General features: G+C 39.4%; 1 protein-coding gene across 3 annotated transcripts in view; it reads left to right on the forward strand.

Annotated features, from left to right (window-relative positions):
• wdr7 (WD repeat domain 7) overlaps positions 1-27193 on the forward strand; it is a 212265-nt gene that overhangs the window by 137564 nt on the left and 47508 nt on the right. For all 3 annotated transcript variants that reach the window (XM_088912070.1, XM_088912072.1, XM_088912073.1), the window contains one exon: positions 4098-4322. In XM_088912070.1, coding sequence (XP_088768196.1) covers positions 4098-4322 — 225 coding nt within the window. The remainder of the gene's footprint in view (positions 1-4097; positions 4323-27193) is intronic.

Genomic DNA, 27193 nt, shown 5'->3' on the forward strand with positions numbered 1-27193 from the left:
TCAGGGTGCAGCAACCAATCTTTACCTCGCAGGTACAGGTTTGTGTCCAGTATTTCAGCAATGAAAGGAATGGGGAAAAAAATTATTTCTTCATTTTAATTACCCTTAGCTCCAGCTGGGTGGGTTACTTCTCGATTGTCAGAACAGGAAATAGAGTTAATTCCAACTTGGTTAACAAAATGCTATAGATCCTTATTGACAGCAGTATTGCCAGTTGTGTAGCCTGCTTTTTGGCAGATCTCAGAAGCTTTAGTCAGTACCAGGATGGACAAATTGGAGTGCTGCTCTAATTGGAATAGGTGGACCAGCAGGTGGTGCTGTTTCCTCTTGACCAGGATTTTCAAATAACAGCAAAAACCTTTCACTCTGTGCTTCCATCCTTTGTGAACCTGAGTGGCTCCTAATCTATAATGCAGTCCTTAAGGCTTCTCAAATTGGTAGTGGCACTTTTGTAGGCTTGTGTAGGAAAGACATTACAACGTAAGCACATAAGTAAAGGTTCAAAGCGAGACGAGGCCATTTGACCCATTAAGGTCTCTCAATAGTTAGTAGTTAATTGATCTAAGAATCAATTCCACATTCAACCACATGGCTGGAGAGATTGTTCCAGACTCCCACAACCCTTTGGGTAAAGAAGTGCCTAACTGGGACCGACTCTGCATGGCTTCCAAGATCATACAAGATCGGGTAAACTCATAGTGAGATGGGTGTAAATGAGGACCATATCATGGCCACAACTGATTCATTCTGAGAAGATGCCAGTGGGAGTTCAGGCATAGATCATGTTAGTCTGCAACTCAGTGTCGTAGGGAAATGGCTGGACAATACGATTGAGGGTCACTTGTTAATAATCACTCTTTCTCTGTCAGTGCAGTGCAGAAGTGAAATAAACAACAGGGTCCCCAGATTAATGTAACAATTAGATATGAGCTGTGGGTTTCCTAGAGATAGCCTGATGTAAGCCATTCGCAGGATGTTCTCTGCAAACAGGAAAAAGGTAGCACTGGGGTTTCTGTACTTGTGAAGAATATGAAATTCTGTACTGTATGTGCCTACAGTTTGGTGACATGTACATTATCTTAGTATTCACGACAAGACACTTTTCAGTCGATTCTGTAAACCTGATACATTACTTTTTGAATAAATAAGATGCTTTTATTAATTTCACATGATTTACAGTATTATGTTAGTTTTCTTCCTTTTAACATTGCTTTCTGGCTTGTAGAATAATTATGAATCCTTGGGAAGATGCTTTTGAATTATTTTATTTACGTAACTGCATTTGTACTGTATCCATTAACCCATTTGGTTCTGTTCAATCTTTTGTGCATCACTGACTTGCATTAAAAAAGCTCAAATCAAAGTTTTTTTTTTTAGTTGTGCAATTCATGCATATACGACTTTTAATTTAAGCGCACTTACAGTAATATTAGTCTAAGGCTCCGGCTCCACCGCGACCCTGAATTGGAAGAAGTCAAAAGTCGCCTATATACTGGACAAGTGTTATGCTCTAGTAATGATGAAATCTTGATTATTTAACCTTTGATTGTCAAAGATAGGGTTCTTGATTGATAAAATCAATCTATTCAATAAATAATCTTCTATTATTTAAAAAAAAAGATCCAAGTGGTCTAAATAGATTCCTGTGTTTTGTAACTGTTCTTATGTTCAATGCATTCGAGTGAAACTTGGTTTAAAAGCTCAAATGTTCAGCTGCAGCTTTTCATTTACCTAATGACAGATTGTAACACAAGTTACAAGGTTGCCTGTTTTAGGGGACTTAAATAAAAGGTGTATTTGCAGAGCAAAGTGTGCTGCAAGTCTTAAACTTTAATGTGTATTGAAATGCCCCATATACAAATGTGTCCTGTCCACACAAGGGGAGCAGGCACAGAGCGATGTATTAAGATGCTATTGAATGTCAGCCTCTGTTACATTTGATTTGCAAGTCAGTAAAACAGCTACCGGAAAAGGAACGGCGCTCCCCTCCTCCCCACGTCCTCTTAACGTCAGCCTGAGAAACGGGGAGTCTTGTCCCTGGTGTTTGGTTTCCTACTGGAACTGCACACATGGCATTTTCCTGCACAGGAGCCATTGCAGAGACTGAGCGGCTGGGGTCAGGGCTCTGCCTATTGATCAGTATATCCCTGCTCTCCCAAATACTGCATCTGCTTCACTGGCTCCTTTCAGAGCCTGCTCCCCTACATTAGAATAGAAATCCATAACCAGAGCTGTGCTCATCCAAGCAGGGGAAGTAACTAAATTAAATGCTATAAAACAATCCTGGAATCAGGAGTTGGTGCCAATTCATCTTGATCTAGAATGTCATGCCAGCTCTCTCCTTCGGAGCACCTGGGCCAGAGGCTGCTGGAGTGAAAATAGATGGGGCCTGTCTGTCAGCTGGGGAACTCAGCAGCAGTTAGCAATTCCCTCTTGCAGAGGTCAGCTGACAGAACAATCAGTATGCAGGCTCAGAATGAAGCACTCTGCCTGTGCCTTTGTCCAGATGCATGCGCCACGCAGAGAGTGGGGGAGCGAGGGTGTGTGTCTGTGTGTGTGTGTGTCTGTGTCTGCTCGCGCGCGCCCGCGTCACTGTGGGGAAGGTGTGGGGATCAGGAAGTGACTCCCAGGGAACAGGCCCTGCTCACACAATAGAATTCGGTTCCCTCCACTTCCGAAACAGAAGTGCTTATTGTGAGAGACCCCCATTTGTTACAGGGCTGTCAGTGGCTGCACGTGTTGGTGTTGGCTGTAAAGATTGCTTCTTTATGTCAAATGCCATCTGAGGTGGAGCTCACAAGGTGGGAATAGTGTTTTCCTGCTTAGCCGATGTAGATATCTTGGAAATTAAACATTCATGTTTATTTCTCAGGTTATGAGTTATAGTTTTTTTTTGTGTGCATGTTTGTGGCTCCTGGACATCTTATCATTAGTCTGGCGCACTCACTTTTCTAACTTCATCTTCTAGTCATAGAACTCTGCCATATTTCTTCTAATAGCAAAGAGAACTAATAAAATATAAATGGTACATGATATGTGCTATTATGCTATTCACTTAATTTGATAAAGAATATTTTTTTCGTTTAATATCTACTGTGATACTCTATTAAAACCCTGCATAGTTCTTATTCACCTTTTTAGTGTAGTTTGGAATCCTACTGCATATATAGAGATTTTAAAAATGATTTTAAAATTGTTGACATTTTAAAGTAAAACAATCTCTATTGAAAATGAATTTTTCCATTTATTTTTATGTGAGTGTAATATCTTTAAATGACATCAAAGAAAAAGCAGTACTGGATTCACAATATCTCTTTAACTAGTAATTGTCGTTCTGAACATTTCAATATTACACTTTTAAACTTACCCAAGTGAAAGATGTGATGATAGTTGTTGCATAGACAACTTTCTGGGGGTTTTTTTTGCATTAATGGACAAAATATACTGAAAGTCACTTTATGTTTTTAACTCCTGAAGCATTGAATCAAAAAACTATTGGGAGCAGCTAATTGTATCATGGACTCAATATACTGTACCTATTTAGCAGTTAACAGTTTTTCTTTTGGGGACCAAAAATACTGTAATTGCACAATTATCAGAAAGCCTTTATTATTTGAGTCCTGAACACTTTCTAAAGTATGAACTTCAGTGGGGTGGCATAGTGGGGCAGTTGTTAGTATTGCAGCGCTGGGGCCCTGGCTTAACCTACTGTATGTGTGGAGTTTGCATGTTCTCCCTGTGGTTCACATGGGTTTCCTCCCACAGTCCAAAGACATGCTGGTGGGTTAATAGGTTCTGGGAAAATTGGCCCTGGTGTGAGTGTGTGCGCGTCTGTGTCTGCGAGTGCCCTGCGGCAGACTGGCATCCCCTGCAGGGCGAATCCTGCCTTGCGCCCGCTGCTTGCCGCTGCTTGCCGGCTCGGGCTTCCTCATGACCCTGTATCGGATAAAGTGGTTAGAAATCAGACGGGTGAACTTCAGTCCTGAGACGAGCGGCACGCTAAGCTGCTCAAGCTGGAATGTGACTCTTCTCACTCTTCTCCAGGTGAGAAAATTCTAATTCTAATTCCGCCCTGCTTTCTCCTTCTCTGATTTCAGGGTGCCTGTCCGGCCTCCCGCCGCACATAAAGAAGACCTCCTCGTCCTACGAGGAAAGGCGCAAGCAGGCGACCGCTATCGTCTTGCTGGGGGTGATTGGAGCAGAGTTTGGTGCTGAGATAGAACCTCCGAAACTGCCGTCCCGGTCACGTACTGCCGCCCAGGCTCCTGATGGCTTCGGGCTTTCTACTGGAGGGTCCAATTACTCGCTGGCCAGGCATACCTGTAAGTACATGTCATTAAGGGGCGTCCTGATGGGAATTTCAGCTGTACGCTTACCATTTAGTCTTCTACAAATTAACTGAACGTCTCTATTGATCATGTTGTCTGGATATCTTAAAGACTTGTGGCTTAGGAGGAACTAGATCATAGTGTATTACATTACAAAGTTGTTTTTTTTCCCCCGTTTGTCAAAAGGGAGGCAATAATCCAGTGTGAGTACGGTGCCTCTAAATTTGGGGGAAAAAACAAACGCTTGCAAAAAGTTTCTCTAACCTTGTATAATTTGGCCTTTTTGTTGTATTTCTTTGTTTTGGCTGCCGAGTTTGTCCCAATCTGGGCACCCCCCCTCCCCTCCCTTGTTGTTTCAGTCTCACTGACGCTTGAGGGCTACATAAATAATCTAAGATCGAGTTAGCCCAGAGCCAAAGTAAAGCTGATGGGGAGGTTCTGTGCATTTAGTTATATTGTCTGGGGTGTTCTTGGGAAATATTGGAGCTGCAATCTTTTTTCCCTGCCTTCACTTTATATATATATGTGTGTGTGCTTGTGTGATACACATGAAGTATAAAATGTCCTTTTGCATCCGATGCACAGAAATTAAATCATTTTTCATTTTACCATTAATCCCTGAGCGGATTCAAACTTTTTTTTACCTTGCTAAGTTAGACTGCATAATGCAGTGTCTGAGGCACTCAGTTCTGTCTGGTAAAGAAAAGAATTACAGTCCAGCCATGAAAAACCTCGGATCTGAGAAAGCAGGCTTGATTCGAGCTCTTTTCAAACAGCGCTGTAAAGCATCAGTAAAACGTCATGAGTCAGAAATAAAGTTTTCCTAGCCGTACGTGGAGTGAATATGGGATAGAGTAATCTACTATTACATTGTAGTTGTTATTAATAACCAAAATGGTTATTGACCCATTTTGGTCAATAACCACCACAGTCAAAGTGGCTCGGCACCAGTGATTCAGCCTCACACTGGACTTGAGATGCGAGCATAACTGCACTACATGTATATATTGCATACACCATGGACACATAACAGCTCTACTCACATTGAGTTTTATTCAATTTCAAAAATGTAACCTCAATTTTGTGATTTTTGTGAATTTTTGTGATTTTTGTGATTCTTGTAATTTTTGTGAGCTCGCAGAAAAATACATTTCATTGCCAGCATCTACTGCTGCACGCCGTATTGTTGTGCATTTGATAAATAAACTTTGATTTGATTTGATTTGAAAGATGATGACAAAGATTTTCAGTAAATACTCTGGGTCACTTAACAGTACCTGTGTTGCCCTGACACTCGGGGTCTGTCTGTGAGAAGGACGTGTGGTTTGACACGGTCAGGTTCGTTTCTGAAGAGCACTGCCACCGTTGCAGTTTTGCTGCACCTCACTGACGAGTCGCCCATAGCGCACTTTCGGTGATATAACCCAGAATAAGACCGGAGCTGCGCAGGAAAGCTATTTCTCAGGATTCTGTATGAGCTGGCTAATAGTGACCTTTTCAGGAAACCTTAGAGAGAAACAGAAGATTTGATACAGGCTGCAAGTCTATTGTAGTGTCATGTTCCATTGCAGACTTCTCCAGGATGTGCTTTAAGGCTTATTCATACCAGGTGCAGCGTGATTGTGATTTATAAGGTGAAGAAGATAAATTTGCAGCAATGTTTGCCATTCACATCAGGGGAAAAGCAAAAAAAAAAGTGATGTGCCAGATTTTCAATACATTCTAAACAGTGCTTCGGGAGCAGCCTGTCAGTCTGGTATTAGACATGAATTCCAGTAATATTAACATATTTTAAGCTTTCACATTTGTAAGTAATAAAACTTAGGTTACATATATGAAACCTGTCCATTTCCTTTGAAATGAACTAAATTATTTCTTGTAATGTTTTGTTTTTATGACAACCGCTGCAGCTGTAGACTTGTTGCTAAGATCCCTAATTATTGCGCAAAAGATGTGTAATAATTCCTTTCATTTCACATTACCCCAGTGTCGGATCATTGCTGTTCAGCATCAGCTGTTATCTTGCATCAGGTGTGAAAGGTATTGATCAAAGCTGCAGGTTCTACATATTTTATTGCAGTACTGCTCAGGTTTGTTTTTCTTGTCTTGCCTGGCATCCTGTGTGAACAGTGCTTTAGACTCTCGTGTGAGAGCTGGAGGGATTGAATTCATGTGGAAACTGGAATGTGGACAAGGTGTGGTTCCAGATGGGAACTCGTGCTGAGCCACTGAATGGACAAAGAGCGCAAGACTGAGCTAGAAAGCAATGTGGAGCAGTGGCTAGGGCTGTGAATCCATAAGTGGTAGGTTTGCGGGTTTAAATCCCAGCTGAGGTGCTTCTTCTGCACCTTTGAAAAAGATACTTAAGGAGAATTGCACCTGTAAAATACCCATCGGTATACAGTACATGGGGATAAAATGTTTCTTTGGATACAAGAGTCACCCAAAGAAAATAGTAATAAAATGGTGTAAATGGAGCTGGACAAAGTATGTTATCAATTTCCACATTTAGTACTTTTTTAGAATTGTGTGATGTTAGCATGCCCAGAGGGGTTGGGCAGCCAGTTGACCTTGGACCCCTAGAGGTTTTTTTTCTCCTTACAGAGGAGTTTTTGGTTCTTCTCCTCCATTGTCTTCTGGCTTTTTCTCTTTCTGTATTGTAACGTCACGTACTGTCACACAGCTTTGTCAAGTGCCTTGGGGCGACCTTGTTGTGAAAGGCGCTTTATAAAAATAAATTGGATTAAATTGAATTTACAGTAACACTTTATTTTAACAAAAAGACAAGGTATGATTATAGTACTTGTTCAGGTACCACTATCGTCTCAGGATGTTGGAATGGGCAAGGAGTAAGCTGTGGCTGGTATTTGTGAGGTAAATATTATGTGAGAGGCACATCTGCTGTACACCTTACAGGTCCTGAGTGTCTGTTTGGGATTATTTTTGAGATTATAACCCAGCCTGTTTAATATTCAAATAATTTGAATATGCAGAGAAAATGAATAGAAACTAATAAACAGAAGACCCGCTTCCTGTATTTAGGCGAGATGTTAATCTGAGAGAGTAATCAATGTTCTGTCATTTTTTTATTGCACCGCTTCCCTGTAGGAGTTAAGTGTTTGTGTTGTGGTTTCTTCAAACCAAAATCATATAACATGAAGTGTAATTAGGTCACGTTATCATTATCTTATCTCCTGATGGACATTCAAACAGGTTTATTCTGATAAGCCTTCCTTTTACCCTGCCTGAGCTCTGCCTCCTTAAATGCCTTTTTCAAGTGGGCATCCTGTGCGCCAGACTTCCTAGGTGAAACCAAGAGAGAGATACAGTATGTTGTGTTTATGTCTGCCTTATGGAATGGCGGTACAGTTAGTGACTGAGCAAATTAAATTACATTGTCCGGCATTTAACAAATTTAGCTCTGTTTTAACTACCACTTACTGCCTTGCCTGACATGTGAAGCAAGATTGAAGAGTATTGAAAGTGCAGCCACTGCTTTCATTGAAAATCATTGCACTTTGCAGCTGGACTCATACAGGTTTATAGAACTATGAGAATTTCCCCGTGCTTGATCTGCATTTGTGGAAATAGCATCAGGTTGCTGCCTTTTAAGCTTAATTTGAGGTATAGTATGTTTCAGGCTGGGGCCATGTAGCATAGACAGTCCTTCTCATTCTTGTCAAGGAAAGCCAGCAGCCATAACACCTTGCAACTGACAACTGGCGACCCACTGAAGCTCAGCAGTATGAGCCTGGCCAGTACCTGGATGGGAGACCTCCTGGGAAAGCCAAGGTTGCTGCTCTAAGACGTGTTAGTGGGGCCAGCAGGGGGCGCTCACCTTGCTGTGTGTGTGTGTGTCCTAATGCCCTAGTATAGTGACAGGGACACTGTACTTTAAAAAGTCCTTCGAATGAGATGTAAAACCAAGGTCCTGACTCTCTGTGGTCATCCTTGTCTGTTTTTTTAAAAGAGTAGGCGGCGTTACCCCGGTAACTGGTCCTGGCCAAATTTCCCATTACCCTTTGCCAATCATGGCCTCCTAATAATCCCCATTTATGAATTGGCTTCATCACTCATCGCATCATCCAGGTGGGGGCTACACTGTGGTGGAGGGGAGTCCCCAGTACCTGTAAAGCGCTTGGAATGGAGTGTCAATATTATTATTATTATTATTATTATTATTATTATTATTATTTTAAAGGCAGAGGAAAGGAAAAATCCGGTCTTCTTGGTTATAAAACTACTGTGAATGAGACTTCACTGAAAAGAGCAAAACAACATGTGGGGTGCTGACAAGTGACAAAAAGAACAAGATTTTTGGAGAAATGTGATTTTGTTACAAAAAAATGAAATACTTCATAGAGATATCACTGATAGAAGCATACGTTTCAAAGATTTAGAATATTATCCGCTGGGTTATGTGTGTTGTGGCTCAAGTTCGACCCGAGAGTAGAGAGAGGAAAATAATGACCTGCTTTACTGTGGATGATGGTTTCTGATTTTGAAGGTTTTGGTATGCGTGCATTCTCTACTTCTGACAAATAAGACTGATTTCATGCAAATATAACTCATTCCTGTGTGTCCAGGAAATCTCCTCTTCTCCAGGCAGCTTTGGAGAGGGAAACGACACTGTCCCAGATTGTCTCTGAAGGGTGACAGTCTTCATTCCAGTTTCATTCTCTTTATACCTGAGGAGTCTGAGGCCAGAAATTAAGATGTTTTGTCTTTTGTTGAGTTGCAAAAAGCACAGAATACACGAATTCTGCTAAAGCACTTCAAACGAAGCTTACCTTGTAATTAACTTATCTTACTGAAAACGAATAAATACAAAAAACATTAAGATCTCGATGCAGCTTTCTCAGAAGATCGTAAGTTTTAAATGATAAAATCCTGTGGTGGAACAAAAACAGAAAAGTTAAATAATTGCTTGATTTCAATAATTACCTTTGTTTTGCCTACGGTCGCTATTTTAGCATGGTGCAGATTCTGATGCATCTACTGGTGAGACTTTTCCTATCCTAACAAAAATTAGTCTGTCACTCAAGATAAAATAGTTAATTCTTTTTGATGCACATAGAATTCTGAGAAAAACAGATACGACACATGCATCCCTCTAATACTCTTCACACATTAATGAATTTTGACAGCATTGCACAAGCATTGTATTAGAACAGAACATTACCTCTGGTTTCAGATATTTTTAAAATAATCGTAGAGATTTCTTGTTATTTCCTAAGAACAATTTTAAAAGCTTTAAAAAGGTGTATTTAGTTTATCACATAAATAGCAAACACATAAAGCTTTCCAGTGTTTTATTCATAAATACCAGGTGAAATGCATCTAATATGATGCATTTAATATGAAATAATATGATGAATCTGAGTAATTCATGTGTGAAACGGAATAAGCTGGCTCACTGTGTCATATTAGTACTATGGAATTGGATAGGCAGTAAAAGTGTTGGATAATACTTGCATAAATCTGCTGTGTTGGGTCCTGGCCAGTTACAAAGGATTCATGCTGCATTCCTTTATGGATAAATGTCTGGCTTCAAAAAGCCAGCCAGGATAATCAATATATCTGAAGCTGCGCCTCGAGTCTGAGTTGGATAATCAATGTGATTGGATCGGTTTGTTTTTTCATAACCTAGACCAAATCCTGTAACAATGAAATCGGTATTTTGTCGAGCCAGTAAAGCATCGAACTCTGCAATATATATTTCTGATCCACAGGGACTTAGCTTTATCAACTGTGTAAGGTAATATCTTTCTGGGTTATTGGAAATAAGTGCACATGTGCTAAACCAGAATATAACAGCGTTTTCTTCCAGCGTATGGTTTTGCAGCATGATGAATGATTTTATGTAAAGTAAATACCATAACCTTGTTTTAAGTTTTCTGACACTTGCAAGCTGCTAAGGAATTAGCCTTTAAAGATTATTCTAGTTCAAATAACACCCCATTCCCTGGGGTGTAGATCACTGTAATCTAAATGTTACATTACTAAAATGCATAAAATTCTGAAAAGGAGAACTGCATAGTATACATAATGCAATACTTACAGAATAAAGTATTAAATCCTACAGCATTAAAAAAAGTTAGGCTCAGAAGACGCATGCTTTGTATTACAATTACAATTCTTAAATAACTTAGGTTTAATAAAATTATTCTGATAATGAAGTTACTCTCTTCAGACCCAAATGTACTGCAAAGCTTCTCTTTGTCCTTGGTCTGCAGCAAACAGTAGAAAGACATATTCATTGTGTGGTAAAATACTGTAGACTTCCTTGTAATGGTATGCAGATTCTTCTTAGGGTGTCCCATTTAGTGAAATTACAAAGTGATGTAGGCACATTTTTAAACTGAAGTTTTCATTCAAAATATGAACGCACAAAATGAAGAGTTCTAAATGTGAGAAAAGCAGCTTTCAAGTCTTTCCCCAGATTCTCAATAGGATTCAAGTTAGGACAGTAACTGGGTCACTCAAGGACATTTGCTTCCATCTTTGGCTTAGTGTTTTGTATCGTTGTCCTGCTGAAGGATACTTTTTACCCCAGTCTTAAGTCTTTAGCAGAATAAAACAATCTTTACTTTGGCATTTGCACGTTCTTTGCTCCATCCATTGGAGAAGCTAGATGAGGAGAAGCCGAAGCTGCCATCATCATGCTTAGCTCTACAGATGTTTTTGTCTGGGAGGTTGCTGTGTTGGGTCTGTTCCACATGCAACTCCTGGCATGTAGACCAAAAGGTACCAGTTTGGTCTCATCTGACCACAACACCTTTTGCCACATTTTTGCAGGATCACTCAGATGTTTTATTGCCGTCTCCATGCAGGGTATAACATGGTTTTTCCACTCTGACATGCACTCCAGCTTTGTGAAGTAATTGGGATATTGTCAACTGATTCATATTTTCTTCTATATCAGCCATTGAGCTCTGGAGCTCTTTAAAATGTGTCAGGGGCAGCCCTCAGCAGTTTCCTTTTTGCCAGGCTTCTCCTGTTGGAGGGAAACCCTGACCTAGGCAGTGTCTGTATGGCATGATACACCTTCCATTCCTTGATGAGTAGACAGGATATTCACAAGAGTATTCAAAGACTTCAATATTTTTGTACTTTTCTCATGATCTTTGCTTTTCAGTGACTGTCCCTTACTTTCTTTGAAACCTCCTTAGTCTTCATGGTTGAGTCTTTTCTTGAAATTAACTACCTGACCAAAGAACCTCACAGACACTTGTGTTTTTATTCTGAGATTTTGAGTGAACTAAATTAATTTTGTGGCTTATCAAGGCCCTTTTATGCACATAAATGAATTTAGATTCACCAAAGGGTGTGAATACTTTTGTCATCATACCTCATATTCTCATATATTCTATTTACGTTTTTGCTTTTGGTTTTTGCTTTGAGTCTTTGAAGATGATTGCAACTTCAAAGGGTCATGACTGCATGCTTTAAAGCAACAAAATGTGAAAACAGTGCAAGGATCTAAATACTTTTGCAGAACTTTTGTACATAAGATATGACTATAACATCTCAGACATGCGTCTCTGACACAACCACCTGTCAGGGCCATTCATGTTTAGACATGCCACAAGCTCCACAGGGCAAGAGAGTTAATGCTGACTGGAGTACTGGCACATCTGTCACTGAAACTGAAGGGTATACCCTGACAATTGTGCGCAAGGAGTCCTTGTCACAGTCGACTGGTTACGTGACCCAGGCTTGAATCCGAGACCCTAGAGCTCAGTCTGTGCTCATGCTCTCATGATCTTGGACAGGCGACTTGGAAGGTCCCAACAGCTTAATTTCAGGACACAATGAAACATGGAAGTTTGATCACACTTTGAAAGCTTAACATGACTTGGACTGTAGCCAGAGGTCAAACACAGCTTAGTTGAAAGCCTTGTTCATTTACAGCTTTATAATGCTCTTTATGTGCAGGATATTAATATTCAAAAAGGTTATCTGCTGTACGTATAAACAGTTTTGAGACAAAATACAGACTTATGTTTCTGTGTTTTTCATTTAAGATTAAGTTATTTAAGTAGGACAGTGCTTTAGAATTTAACAAAACAGTAGTGTTTTATCAGAATAATAGGCTTGCAAAACAGTAATATGTATTTTTCATTTTAAAATGCAAAATAGCTTTAACAAATTACACTACAACAACATTTGGGCTGCTGTATATTGTTCTTTATTTATGATCACTATCTTCAGGTCCTGCTAAGCCTGTTCTGTCATCCTTTTACCTTTAATATCTGGTCTGTTCCTTGCCTTGTATTGTGCAGTTTGCGGTAGTGGGAAGTGAAAACGTAGGAGGTGTGTTACAGCAGATCTAGATTTCAGCTGTGCTGGATCAAGTTAGATAAGAAACTATTTCCTTCACAAGTCAGGTGTGATATCTTTGTTTGCTGTTAATAAGAACGGGGCCAATCATAATTAGCGGTAATAGGCGTCATTCTGTAACATTCAAGCCTTTCAGTAGGATGTTAAGGCATTTTGTTACTGCTGAGAACAATGGGGAAGCTACAAGGTTTTTTTTTGTTTTCTCCTTTTGCTATGATGAATAACTGGCATGGCATAATTGCCCTAGACAGGCCTCAGGGCAGGAATTATTCTGCAGACTAACAAGGATGTTCTGGGATTCATTGCCTCCTCCTGAATGAACGCAAGGCCTCCCCTCTGAAATCTGATTATGCGTTTGGTGTGAAATGAAAATTGTGAGCACTTGTGAAGATGATGGAGAATCCTCCCCACACACCCTCCCCACGTCTTCTCAGTCATTTGGGAAGGCTTCCCAGTGCATGCAGGGAAATGTGCAGTATCTGCGCTTCCTGTTTCCAGAATGAGGCCACGCATCTTTGGAGGAAATACCTCAAGATATGCTAAACAGTGACTGTAGCAGGAAAAGAAGAAAAAAGAAAAGAAACTGAAGTCAGCTAAGACAGCACTTTCAGCTTGAGGTGCAGTTGTAGCAAATTCCCTTCTTTCAGCACAGATACAAGAAACACTATTTTTCCTGGTTGGACTTAAAATGAATTCCTGCCTTTATTAACCCTTTATTTTATGTTGATTGCTTCTACGCTGGAGTCTAGAGTTTGCCACTGTGGGGTTCTTCTGTTTTCCTGTACTGTTGCAGTTAAATCAATGATTTTATGAAACTGGAGTAAAGTGTATTAACCTCTGGCACTAGAGTGAAGAGACCTTGATGAATAAATATCACTGCATAGGGAGATTTCCTCTGTTTGGTGTATCATTTTCAATAAAACAGGACTGACAGGGTCACTTCCTTCCATAAATAGTATAAAAGCCTTTCAATCACTTGTTGAAATGGCCCTAATAAAAAAACAGTAAGATGTGATAACATACTGGGGGTTATGCATTCTTTATACAGTGCGATGCAGCAGTGTAGAACCATAAGCTGTTGGCCATGCAGTACATTTATGTGTTTAATTTCAGCATCTGAAAGAAGATCTAACATTTCGTTTAGACTTTGAATGTTTGTAAGTATTAGTTCCATGCATCAAACTGTATCCAGCATTTGACAGTGTAGTTTTATCAACAGTATTGTTTTTTTTTACCTTTAAGCCAACTAGAAATAGATTTGAATAGCTGAGTACTTGTGTGTGAAGTAATGATTAATAGCAAATATTGTATTTTTATACCAAATCAGAGAGCCTGTTTACCTCTTCAGGTAAATGTAGAACCATAATCACTCTAAAATGTAAATAAAAAAATGGAAATGTTGAATTCCTATGCATACAGTGAAGGCATTTTATTGTACACGATATTTGGGTTTTGATAGAACTTTATTGTGCCACCTTTTCCCTGGTTAACGATACTCTATTATGTTATGGTTGTGCTGAAGCCATTTTAGAAGACAAGACATTGTTTGTGTTGACCTCCTTTTGGGGTTATTGTTTTGATTCAGCAAAATACCAAGATTATTTTTAAAACTCCAGCATACCCATTTCATTTTGTCATTACTTTCTTGAACTTCCCCTAAAGTTCTCATGTGTTATTGTAAAAAAATGCGATATCTCAGATGAACTTTAAAAAGCCTATACCCTCTCAATTAGTGTGTAACCTGGGGCACTTGACCTACGGCGCATTAAAAGTAACCTTTTGTGCATTTTGTTCCTAAAATCAAATAGGAATTAATGCAGTCAATCTCCAGGAAGCCCATTTAAACCCAAAGGATCTTTAATTAGTTTTTACAGTTATGAAAAGATAACTAGTTGAGAGGTCTGCCCTCCCAAGAAACTCTAAATATAAAATAATTTATTTTCAGGTAGATTTGCTCCTTGCATCAAGATCGTTCTTAAATATCTGGTGTCCCTTTTATTAGGTTTTGTGTATTGCTGTGCCAAACGGTCAAGTAAGTCGTGTTGTTATAGTTAAAGCCCCACACTTGGGATTGAACACTGAATGTTTTGGCCTTGTTGCTGCTCAAGCACACTGCTATAGTATGGAAGTGAACCTCTCATGCTCTTGTGCTCCTGTGTGCACTGAGCTTCCCTCGGCATGCTGGGCAGGTTGCGAGCGAGGCCGTCTTCCGATAAGCGTGATGTGGGTCTGCCCGGGAGCGGTGGAGTGGGGCTGATCCCCTCAGACCAGGGCAGGTGTCCGTGGCTTTGTAGTCCAGGCTGCAGTCTGCTGGGAGCGCGGCTCAGGCCTGCCGCCCCCCCCCCCAGCTTTGCCAAGTGCCCTGGAGGGAGAGCTGTCAGACAGGCTTGACGCTCGGGCCCTGCCGTTTGAACCAGCCTGGCGGAGGTGAATCGCCGGTGGCTGTACCTGGGGACCTCCCTCCTGCTCTCTGGCAGTGCCCTCTCGGCCCGCTCCTCAAAGTGTGAGAAACTGTGGGACTCTCTCTCTCTCTCCACCTTTGAAAAAAGGTTTCGCTATTAGTGGAAGCTGCTAATTTAATAGTTTTCCATCCTGCAATGTAGCGTAGTTTTGCAAAGGTTGTGTCCTGAGCTTAGGAAGGTGGTATCCCTTACTCAAATCACTGACGCCGGTGGGGACAGTTTTAGAAATAACTGGGCCATTTTCAGTGTTAGTTCACCCTTTTTTGTGAATTTTAACATTAATTTAGTAGTTTGATTTATAGTAGTTTTATATTACCTTTTGATAGAACAAGGAAGAAAAAATTATCATTATAAATACAAATATGATTCCATAAAGGAACTCTTGGGTTACTGAAAGAGTAAAATGATGCTTCACAATATTGTTTTTTACATACATTAAAAGATCAAAGTTGTCTTGATACTTTTTTATGAACCTACAAATGTTGCTTAGTTTGTCCTCAGATGTTTTTTGTATAGTAATTGTTTTAGAATACCGTGAACAGTTTTCTTAGAATAGGTTTAATTGTGTCAGTGGTGTCCATTACAGAGGCCAGATTATTAAAAGGTGATTTTAAAAGAAATTGTGTTCTTATTAAAATGAACATTGTTCCATTATGTGATTCGTGATTTCAAATCATGATTGCAAATTATTATCTATTATTATAACGTTTGTTATTAATTTGTCTTAGTTTGGGTAAAAAGAAACCAAGCTTGTCATTTAGCAATCTTTAATTCACTCTGTTGATCAGAATCTACAAAACATTGATCACAACAGTTCAAGGTAAACTATACATAAGCAGCCAATAATAGTGTTATACTATAGTAGCTAATCCATCACATGTACCAATCAAATTTAATTGACCCATTGACAGATGATCCTTATCATTAATGTCAATTGTTCATTTTCCATATAATACTGTACATTGATAAATCTAAAAAGTTACTTTCTGTACTGCAAACATAAAAATGTTCGATTAAGACACGTAGTCTTAGTTTCCAAGCTCAGTAAAGAAGTCCTGACTGCCCATGAATGAGCCACTTCTGTCTTTAGACTTCTAATGCTAGTTTAGTGCACTCTGCAGCCTTGCTATGCATTAAAGGAATCAAGAAGACTTTAAAGCACATTTGTATGATCTTGACATAGTTTACTTTAGTATGCGTGCAACCTAAAAAAGGCACTGTAGTCCATATTCTTAAGAATATTTAAGTATTTGTCATCTTAATCTGTTTTTTTCCATGCAACAGAATGAAATGAAATGATCAAAACCTCATCATACTGTAAGTCTATATGACAGATGAGAGATGTGCTCTAAGAGAAAAATGCACCCAGTTCATTTGCTTGCAAACTTTTAAGTTCAGAAACGTTTGACTGTTCACGTCTACGTTTTTTAATGTCATTTGGAAAAATAAATCCTCATTCTATTGTAATCCTGTCGGTATATGGATAGATAATATTATCAATAGATATCGTTTTCCATTTAGTAATTGATTATGCTGTATTCTTAGATACAGTATATTGGATATACGGTATATTCCATAGATAGAATTGGAATAATGGGAAAGTTGTTCAGTGCTTCTATTTCTTACACACATGCTTTCTGTAAGCAGCAGAACTTCACTATCCAGAACAGTGAAATTTCCAGTCCTGTGCCTTTAAAGCTAGCTTTAACCCATTCTCATTTACTTTGCCTTTCTCCCTCCTGGAACTAGAATTGATTTTGCTTTCACTTTTGATTTGACCACTGCAGGTGCTGAGTAGCAGAAAAATTGTGTTGTTAGGCCTACAGTAACAAGGCTTCAGAAATAAACAGAAAGGATTGGCCAACTTTAATGGGATGAAAGCACATTTTTTTAAGGCCAGTTCCGAGATCCTAAAAAAAATAGGAAGCCCAGGCAATATCTCAGCTGGTAAGAACAAAGAATAGGAAAAGAAAATTGGGAACCTGCATGTTGCATATTATTTTAAGCACTAGCCTGGCAATGGTGCAAGTCCGGCCTCTTTTAATGTAAGGAATCAAGGATATTTTCTTTTATCTAAAAAGCATAGATGACTTTGTGTTGAGTATTTTTGGATAAGACTTCTTAACCGCAACATAACAGAGAATGAGATGGCTTAATAAAATGAGTACACATTTTGTTCAACAACAAAAATGAATGTCTTTATACCAATTGGAAGCTATTAACCTGCTCTTTATGTCTAGTCATTCTGTTAATGCTTTAATTGTCCTCAGCCTAAACAATAATACATAGTGCATTATCTAGTTATTTCCAGTGAATTATCAGTCTTTAAAAAAACATGAAGACCATTTCTTAATTCAATTAAACTGGATACAATTTGACTTGATGCTGGCCTGTACGTTTTTGATGGTGCCCATGTAATCTACCGGCACACATTTTTGTGGAGGTGATAGAGAGGCAGCAATGTTGTGAATGTGCAGATATTGATTGAAAGAAAAAGGACCTGTTAAAAAATAATATATCTTTTATAGAATTCTGTCATCTGCTTCTTGTTTCCGTGGCAACCGAGTGCTCATGGTTTTACCCAAGAAAGAGGCCATGGTTTTAATTTTCTTGGAGTGGACTTGGACAAAGCAGCTTACAGTACGTATTTATAGTAATATTTATTTTGAAAACCACAATTTGGATCTTGTTAAAATGCTCAACATGTGCAGTAGGTAGTTTTCTCTAATGACACTAACAAAAAATGCTAACGGTTTAAGTCTGTTTAATTTAAATTTGGAATTAAAAAAACTAGTAAACTGATATACACGGTATATACTGTAAACATGCAAAGGAATATACACTACAGCACCCTACACAGTGAAAGTCAGTCAGCTCACAGCTGGTTGGTGGGGGTGGAAAATACCGGCTCAGGAGTTGTTCCAGTTGTTCCAGATGATCCCATAAATGTTCTCATTTGAGCCCTGGCGACTGAGAAGGCCAGGACATATGGACATAAAAAATGAGTGTCACACTCATCCAAAACGCGATTGGTGGATGGGAGCACAGTTATCCTGTGAAGACAACCCTCCCAGCGTGAAAGAAATCCAGCAATACAGCAATCCAGCAGTACTCAGTACCATTCAATAATGATGAGCATTGACCTCGCCTTCAAAGGCAGAGAATGCACCCAAACCCGCCCAGCCACCCGTCCAGCCATTCATTTTCTAACTGCTTCCTCCAATCTGGGGTCATGGGGGAGCTGGAGCCTTGCCCCATCCCAGCAAGCACTGCTGTGAAGCAGGCTACACCCTGGATGGGACGCCAGTCCATTGCAGGGCACACACAGACACAACCCAGGGCCAGTATTCCCAGGAGTCAGTTGTACCTAATGTACCCCTGTGTCTTCGGACTGTGCAAGGCAACCCACGCAAACTTGGGGAGAACGTACCAAATCTACGCCGATTGCACCCCAGGACCGGAATTGAACTTGAGCGCCAAGGGCTGCAAGGTAGCAATGCTGAACACTGCGCCACTGTCCCATCTTTTGCATCCTATCTGTGCAAGGAAATGTGCCCCACAACACTGCAGAACCACCAGAACCAAGCACAACGGGCTGTGGTGTTTTTCCGGTCGGTCCTACACATGCGCTGGTCCGTTTGTCAAAACGCAGTGAAGGCTAATTCATCCGAACATGCCCTCTGGGCCACCGGACTCCCCAGTGTGCACTGCCGGGCGTGACGAGTGGTTTGTGCACTCTGCCCTGACTATAGCATCCCGATCTGTGAAATTCCCAGCTGGCCGTTCTTGCTGAAACTGGCTGCTCACACCACTTTTCAGTCAGTTGATATGCAGTAGCTCACCTGTTTTGCCTTCCTCTCCGAACGAGTGACCAGGTATCACGATTCAGGAGCGTGCATCCGCCCACTGTTTCCCTGTGCTGCTGATGTCTTTCCCTCAGAGCTCCGCAGTGACATCAGCTTCGACACAGCAGCTCGTGAAACGTCGCCTTAGTCGCTGAAGCTCCTGCCAAATACACCCCAATAATCACCCCTCTTTCAAAGTCACTGAGGTCTCTTCTTGCGGCCTTGCTTGCCATAGTAACAGGCTTTTGTGATCCGAAGCATTCTGGGATATTCTTTGCTTAATTAACGCATGGACCACACCTGTATGGAAGCGCTTTCCTTCAGTCCTTTCCTTAGTGTCCCTCATTTACCCAGGTGCTTCCATTTTTTTGTCCACTGCTTGTTTTTTCTTTAACTTTTACGTATTTCAATATTTTTACAAACCCACACATTTTGAAAATTAAGCTGGAAAGTGACAGGAGTCAAGTCATTAGTTCTGTGTAGATTAAAATGAGTTATTAAACTAGTTAGTGAACTGGTGACTGTAGTAGGAAGTTGGGCTTCAGTGATGTTCTATAACAAAAACACTGAGACAGACACTGTGTTTCATATTGGTGAGTGCTTTAGTGAAATTAATGCATGCCCTGGACCATGTTTTGAGAACAAGGAAAGTGAGAGGAAGATATTCAAATTCACATTATTTGGAGGCATGCAGTAGATTTATGTTTACCTTTTTTTTCCTTATTGTTGTTTCATATCCATTTAATACATTTAAAATGCATTTAAAAATCAGAGAACCTTGGATAGTATTGTCACTTTTGACAAGTGAAAATACTAGCCGTACATCAGTATTCCAGATGGCGGCAGAACTTGTGATAAATAATTCGATTTGGAAGTGTGTTTTGCTCTCCTATTTAATTTGAGAAAGAAATAATAATCATTTCTAAGCCATACTTATTTTTGTGTGTCTCAGTTCAGTGTTTTAAAATCTTTTCTGAGTCAGTCATCTCACTGTGTTGACTTTGTGGAAACTTCTGCTCATTTGAAAAGGATTAGGAAAGGCTGGCTTAGACCAGGGCACCTCTGATAATGCAGTCCTTGACTCGTGCGGCAGGAGCTCCGCTGTCTGTCGGAGTATTCACATTAGCATAGCTCAGCTCGTCCCACACTTGATAATGGACTCAAAGGTTAAGAGCAGGGGATCTCAACAGCTCCAATCAGCAGAGCTTTTCCAGGGCTAATTACCTCTTTACCGTGCTGACTCTAATGTGACATGTTTATTGCCTTAACTAACAACTCATTAGCTTAGTTGATGTTTTGTCAATATTAATTCATTCATTTAAGCCGAGTCAAAGCTTAAACAAAGATGTCTGGTCTGAGAAACGGGCAGAGGACTGACTTTTCGTAGCCAAGTCTGGTTCTGGGGGCCAATTTGAGCTTAATAAATTTAGAACGTCGGGAGTAATTATAAAAAACCCTCTCCTTGGTAACCTTTAAAAGGGCTAAACGTATGCTTTATAGAGAGCAGACTTCATCATGACAAATTCTGTCTCCCTGGATATTGTATGCGACAGTGTGTCAAGAGGAAGTGTTGGGGCAGGAGCAAGACGGGTTTTTTTTATGGAATCCCTTTTAATAAATATTGATTACACCACGCGTTCGGTGCTGTTCACTTTGAGTGGTACGATGTCTGGAATGAAGTCAGCTAATATGAAGCTTGATCAAACAGATTCTCCTTGTGAGCTCTGCCACCATGACGATCATTGCTGTAAAGCATTTGGACACGCAGTGTGCAGTGGATGTGAGCTGAAAAAACCCATCAACACTTTCTTTAAGGTTTTGGATTTAGGGATGTCATGGACACAGTCTGAGTGCCGTAAAAATGCAATACAAGAGATGCAGTAGAAAAAATAAGTGTCTATATCTGTGTATGAAGGCATTTCCAAGATATCCCAGGGTGTGCACATTCAGCTGTGTTTTATCTAGCAGCTCCAGGCTTTACCTATTTCCTAACACATCTGTAATCCCTGAAGATACTGAGCAAGCTCCTTCAGTGCTGAATCTGTATGTAGTGGTCCTTAATTCTTGCACTGGTCCTTAAGTCATGCCTTCTCTGATCGTGTTCAGACGGTGTGCATGCTTTTTAAGTTTGCCTGGAGGCAGTGAAGTTTGTGATCTTAGCAAAAACTTGAATGCATGCAGGTATGAAAGACAACTTCCTGATCTTCTCGCCTGTTTGATATCTTTCTCAAAGATGGAAATCTGTTTGCTTATTGAAGAGACGGTGAAACTAAGCTATCATCTTGAGCTGAACACAGAAGGAATTCAAAGTTCCAGTGAATTGAAAGAGATTGATTGAAATGTTGCTATGTGTTTGCAGCCCAGGAGAAGAGTACCAGGCTGCTGCTGTGGAGGAGCTGAAAAGCAAGACAGCAAAGAAAAATAAAATGATTCTATAATTCTTTAATACATGACATATCAGAGCCTTTGCGATTTTGTCCACAGTGGTAATACTCATAGGAAAAGTGAAAAGATTTTGAACGCAAGAAGCCGAAAAAATAATAATTCACTTTCTGCTGTTTAATTCCTTCTGGGACAGTAAAATTGATTTATTTTCTCCACTTGTGTTAATACGTCAAGTTTGTCCCCATGCTCTTCTCTGAAAACTTTCCTTGGAAGAAAATGTTCTACTGACCTTCAGTAAAGGCAAAATTAAAGCGCACTGAGCTAATGAGATGTCCGAAATTTGACTTGTATCTGCAAGTCCATATTTTAGTACTGCTCTTTGCCAGTTTTGTGCTTGTACTATCACATACTATTTTCAGTTCTATTGTTTACTTCATTTTTTAATATCAAAGTTGTTCTGTAGAGCACCGTTTTCCACTAAACGATGATAAATGCAGAAAAGCAAAGAAAAGCGTTTAGTTTTCGGGGGTGAATTGAATCTGAAAATGTTCCAGAAGGTTTTAATACTATGCTTCTTTTTCTGCAGTATTCACGATAAGTTGCATATCCTAATGGGTTCCAACATTGCCTATAGCTTATTTTTTCTATTTTAAAGTAAACAGTTAATTTCCATGATGAAGAGATTAATCCATAACTATCACCAGTACTCACCTGGATGACACACAGTAGCCATAATACTCCAGCAGTCCCACTACTCAGCAGCAAGGTATTTGCTGAAGGAATTTATGTTTTAGCAGTCATTAATATTCTGCATTACATCTAAAAGACTCAAAGGCGGAAATACATGGGCATGTTTTCCACATCCTGCTGTTAGTGAATACCGAAGGTGTACTCAACACGGTAAGAACACTTGCCATGCTCAGAATGCATTAACACCATTTAGTGAATGAAGCACTCTACCTAGTTTTTTTTGTTGGAGCTATACAGTATTGTATAATAACTAAGTATATATTGATTTTTGAATTGTTCTCTTTCAGCAACTTAAATGTAGTACCCTCATTACTGATGTTATTTTTAAATCAACATGTTTGTCTACACCGTACATAAACATTTAATACAAAAGAAACAGAAAAGACTATCCAGGCATGGAGACGGTGTCAAATATACTGTAAATGGTGGTTATTTCTGTTATAGTAAATGTAGGGCTTTAATGAGTGCTGAACCTTTTAATAAACTAATATATGAGTCTTCATGTATAACAGTTTTTTTAGAATAGTAATGCTTAGCACATTTTTTTTCTTGCATTGGAAAATGTCTTCAAATTTTATTGCATTTAGAATTTTTGTTTACATTTTAGCATATAATCATTGAAAACTAAATACACAGAAAAACAAGAAAAGGGGAGCTCACATTAAAAACAGAAAAATAAAAGGAAGGAAAATAAAAAAATAAAAAGGAATAAAAGGAAAATTAAACATTTTGTAAATAAAAGATTCTGTCTGTCCAAGATAAAGATAAGTAAACTTTTGCACTGCACCAGTGAAGATTAGCTTTAATAATTAATAATTATAATTATTTACTCCTTTCTAAACACATTTTCTATTAATGAATGCAAACAAGAAGGCTTCAGAGCTCTCCACCCAACCCTGAGAAAAAGATTTTAGGGCTGCACAATGACCCAGAAGCAAACATTGTTGTATGTGGGAATTATTGTTGAATAGGAGCAATCTGGGGTTCATTGGTATAGTCAGTGACAGTAGATCAGCTAGTGGAATTTAACTACTACTGCATATTAGCCGAGAGACAACTTGTACTTGCTGTGGCCCACACACTTGCTTTTCTGTGAAAATTAACAACATCTGAAGTCAGATAATTTCTCATAATACCCCTTCTTTAATACATTGAGAAATATCAAAATTTCACACAAGACAGCACAAAAGTGTCTGCAGACTCCTCCCATACTCCTCCCTCCAGTTTTTGATATAAGTCTTAGAAAGAGGTGTTGCTGTTTAGGTACAAGCTCACATATCTCCATATACTGTAAGCTGCTCGAGCCGGTTCAGCCGGGCATAAGTTTAATGCACACTAAAGCTGTTGTTAGGGTTACTAATAATCTGCTGATGACCGCTGGCAATGTTGTTGTTGTTCATGCCATCTAGTGCAATAAATTAATGATGGTTTTTGGTATTAATGAAACCGCTCTGCTTTAAATTAAATCTTATGTAAATATATAATAGGACATTGTTCCTCCTCATCAAAGCCGACCACATCTTGCATCCCACAGGGCAGTTCTTAGTCCCAGTATATTTGTTATGTATGCTACAACTGGGTCAGGTTCTTCACAGATATTGCATCTATTTTCATTTCAGTGGTGATAAGCACCCAAATTTATGTCTGCAAGAAACCCGACATTAATCGAGCATTGTCTGTCACCTTGCATAAGTGATATTTGAAAACTTTATACAACAAAACTCCCTTCTTATCATCCCCGCAACTCCACAAACATGTGAGCATTAGTTTGACTGTCTGTCCAAGTTCATCTGTCTGTCCATAAGATTCATCATGAATCTTATGATGTGAAGGTGTATTTTTTTGTTTGTCTTTGTAATGTTGTTTGTATCTGTTTGCATCTCTTCCATAATGCTCAATTTTGTTTTGTCTGGGTTTAATTATTTGTAATCTGATGCTTGCAGTTAAAACTAAGTGCATACTGTAAGTGTATGTCATTTGTTTTGAACCGTTTGTTTGGAAGACTCCAGATTAAAATTAAAAGTGCTGCTGATTGCCTTTAAGGTCTTGAACAGTACGGTTCCTGGAGTACATCCTTGAAGTCTTAAATCCTTATATGGCTGCACATTATCTGTCCTTTTTGGAATCTACAACTCTTTCAGTTCCCAAACTGAGACTCCAAACACTGTTTCGCCCCTGTTTCTCCCATTGGGGGCGGTGCAGTGTCTCTGTGGCTAAGGATCTGTGCCTGTGGCTGGAAGGTTGCCGGTTCAAATCCAGCGGCTGGCAGAGGAATCCTACTCCGTTAGGCCCCTGAGCAAGGCACTTAACCCCATCTGCTCCAGGGGCGCTGTACAATGGCTGACCCTGCGCTCTGACCCCAAACTTCTCTCCCTGTCTGTGTGTCTCATGGAGAGCAAGCTCGGGTATACGAAAAGATGAATTCCGAATGCAAGAAATTGTATAGGGCCAATAAAGTGATCCCTCTCTGTTTCTGATCTGTTAATTCCAAGGCTGTGGAGTGATTTGTCAGATCAAGCAAGTCAGTCAGCAATTTTAAAACTTGCATTTGTGTTTTTAATTCTGTTTACTGTTCACTTTTCAACTATAAAGGAACGGGTAACAGGTTCTCATGCAGGTTTTGACTTCACACCTTTCTCCACCCCTCTCCACTTTGCACTTCCTGAGTGGCCTCTCTGCCTCTCCCCTCTCCCTTCTCCTGCACTTTTCCAGCCTACGTATGCTGACGCAACTACCTACTTGAACTATATCAATTATAAAAGCACCTTGAGATGATTTATCAGGAAAGATGTTAAACATCTGTGTCACTGTTTTGGTTCTGAACATCAGATATAAAATAAAATTTCTTAAAAATCGTTTGGAATTATGACAGTCCAGGTTTCCTCATTTGTTTTTACTTAACTTTGCAACTGTAACTATATTACTATCTGAATTGATCTCTCCTTATTTAAGGACAAGTCTCCTGTAGCATTTTGAGACTTCACTGTGTTTTTTAATGTTTTGTTACCTTCAAAAAGTATAATGCTGGCCTCTATTTGGAGCAGGAAGCAAAAAAGGCTGTCTCATTAAATAGTGAGAGATTTATTACAAAATTCACTGATTAAAAACAAACCTAGAAGGATTTGAAAATGAGTCTAGCAGTACATGGTTGAAGAAGAGGAGGATGTGGGGCTTCCTGTTCAATTTAGTTGACCAGCATGATGGGTTATGTGGATCTGTGATGAGCTACATTATTTATATGTAGAAGCTGTGAAATTATCATCTTTGTTTGTCTTTGCCTCCTTTTTCAAAGGAGGTTGAGGCAAGAAACATTTCACATGCATATAACCTAAACTCCTTTTTTGATTATTTGTGTTTTTACACCTGACCAGTAGTACACACCTCTCTTCCTAGGGCCACGATGTCTGGAGATTTTCATTCCACGTTTACTTTTAATTTACAAAATCCAGCAAGCTAAATTAAGCTCGTTAGCTTACTTGACCCAGTTTAACACTTTTTAAAGGTCTCCAGCTGTCAACGATTGAAAGAGACCTTGAAAACCTGCTGGATTCAGGGCCTTGAGGACTGGAGTGGTGCATCTATGCCTTAGACCACTATAAATCAATTAACTGTATTGCATTAACATCTTCTAAGATGCAATTAATTTCCTGTTTCTAAAGTGGATGTAGTAATTTCATTACAAAATGTGCATTAAAAATGTTCTTGGGAATAGTCAATCTAAATTCATTTTTCAAAATGACCATACAGACCTGCAGTTTATTTGCAGTTTTAGCAGTTTAGAATTTCTTTTTGCTTAAGTGGAAGACATACTGTACAGTTCATGTTTTGTGGATGTTACCGTTTTTTGGCGAACACATGCCTGGATTAATAGGAGTCCATTGTGTCTGACTGAAGCATGGCCTTGGGCTGTTTGCTAATTTCAACAACACAGTTAAATAACTGTGTAACTGAGGACAAAGTATACCTGGTGAGGGCTTGGGACATTCTCATTTTTCCTTCAGGAATTAAAAACAACAGAATATGAGGGGGAAAAATGATTCTTTCAGTACTTTTTTTTTTGTTGGGGACCAGAATTTGCACAAAAATGTTATTTCTCTCTATCAGTCTGTGTGTCTGTGTACAGGCAAGCTGGTGACCCCTGGGGATAAGAGTTCTGAATGACTGTGAGCAGAGCAACTGTTTCCATGTTTATTGGGCTGCAGTCTCACAGCACTGCCTGTTAAACAAGTGAAGCTCCTCAGCTCACTTCTCTTGCATTGTTCCCATTAAATATAAGCCCTGTCTTCAGGATTCACTACATACCCGCAGGTATCTTGAGAACTTGCTGGTGTCCATTGTATAAACCAAGATTCTGCCGTATTTTCAAGAACTCAAATGATTTGGTGACTGTTCATTTTTAAAGGAGTTCTTTGATCCTGCATAAACAAAAATCAGATGTTTAAGACATTGCTTATTAAGTAGTTCAGGTGGGGAGCTGCGTCAGCAAGCGTAGGCTGCAAAGGAACAAGTAAAGGTTTATTCCATGCTGAAAAGAGAAGAAAGAAAATGCAACGTTTCGGCCATGGAGCCTTCTTTGGGTGTAAGGATTATTTATTAATGCATATTGCTTATTAATGCAGCCTTTTATAGAAACAGCATTAGAAGATTTGGTTTCTTTTTTTGTTTGTTTTTGACATTTCCTTGAAGGCACAAATGCAACACAAGCACATTTAGTTACAACTCAACCAACTGGAAAGTCAGCAAGTGTTACCAGAGACTGTATTTTTAGGAATGAGTGTTGTGGGCAACATTAAAAGCTAAGAAGAAAAATACAACATAACACCTTAGATTCTCTAAGTATTGTGAATTTAATCTTAAAGTATGCACACATTGGATTTAGTTTTATTGGATACCTACAAGTAATTGAAACAGACCAGTGATTGGCCATGAATAAGTAAAAATCTCCAATGATTCCTTTGACCTGTCTTGTTAAATAAAGGATTTTAGGTGCAGTACATTGTTTTTTCAAAAGCATGTTAAGCTCAAAAGAGCTTAAATATACTGTGCTCTAAATAGCAATCGGAATCACCGCAGAGACATC

The sequence above is a fragment of the Atractosteus spatula genome, chromosome 3 (genome assembly GCF_055471065.1).
Source record: "Atractosteus spatula isolate fAtrSpa1 chromosome 3, fAtrSpa1.hap1, whole genome shotgun sequence".
In the NCBI taxonomy this organism is placed as follows: Eukaryota; Metazoa; Chordata; class Actinopteri; order Semionotiformes; family Lepisosteidae; genus Atractosteus; species Atractosteus spatula.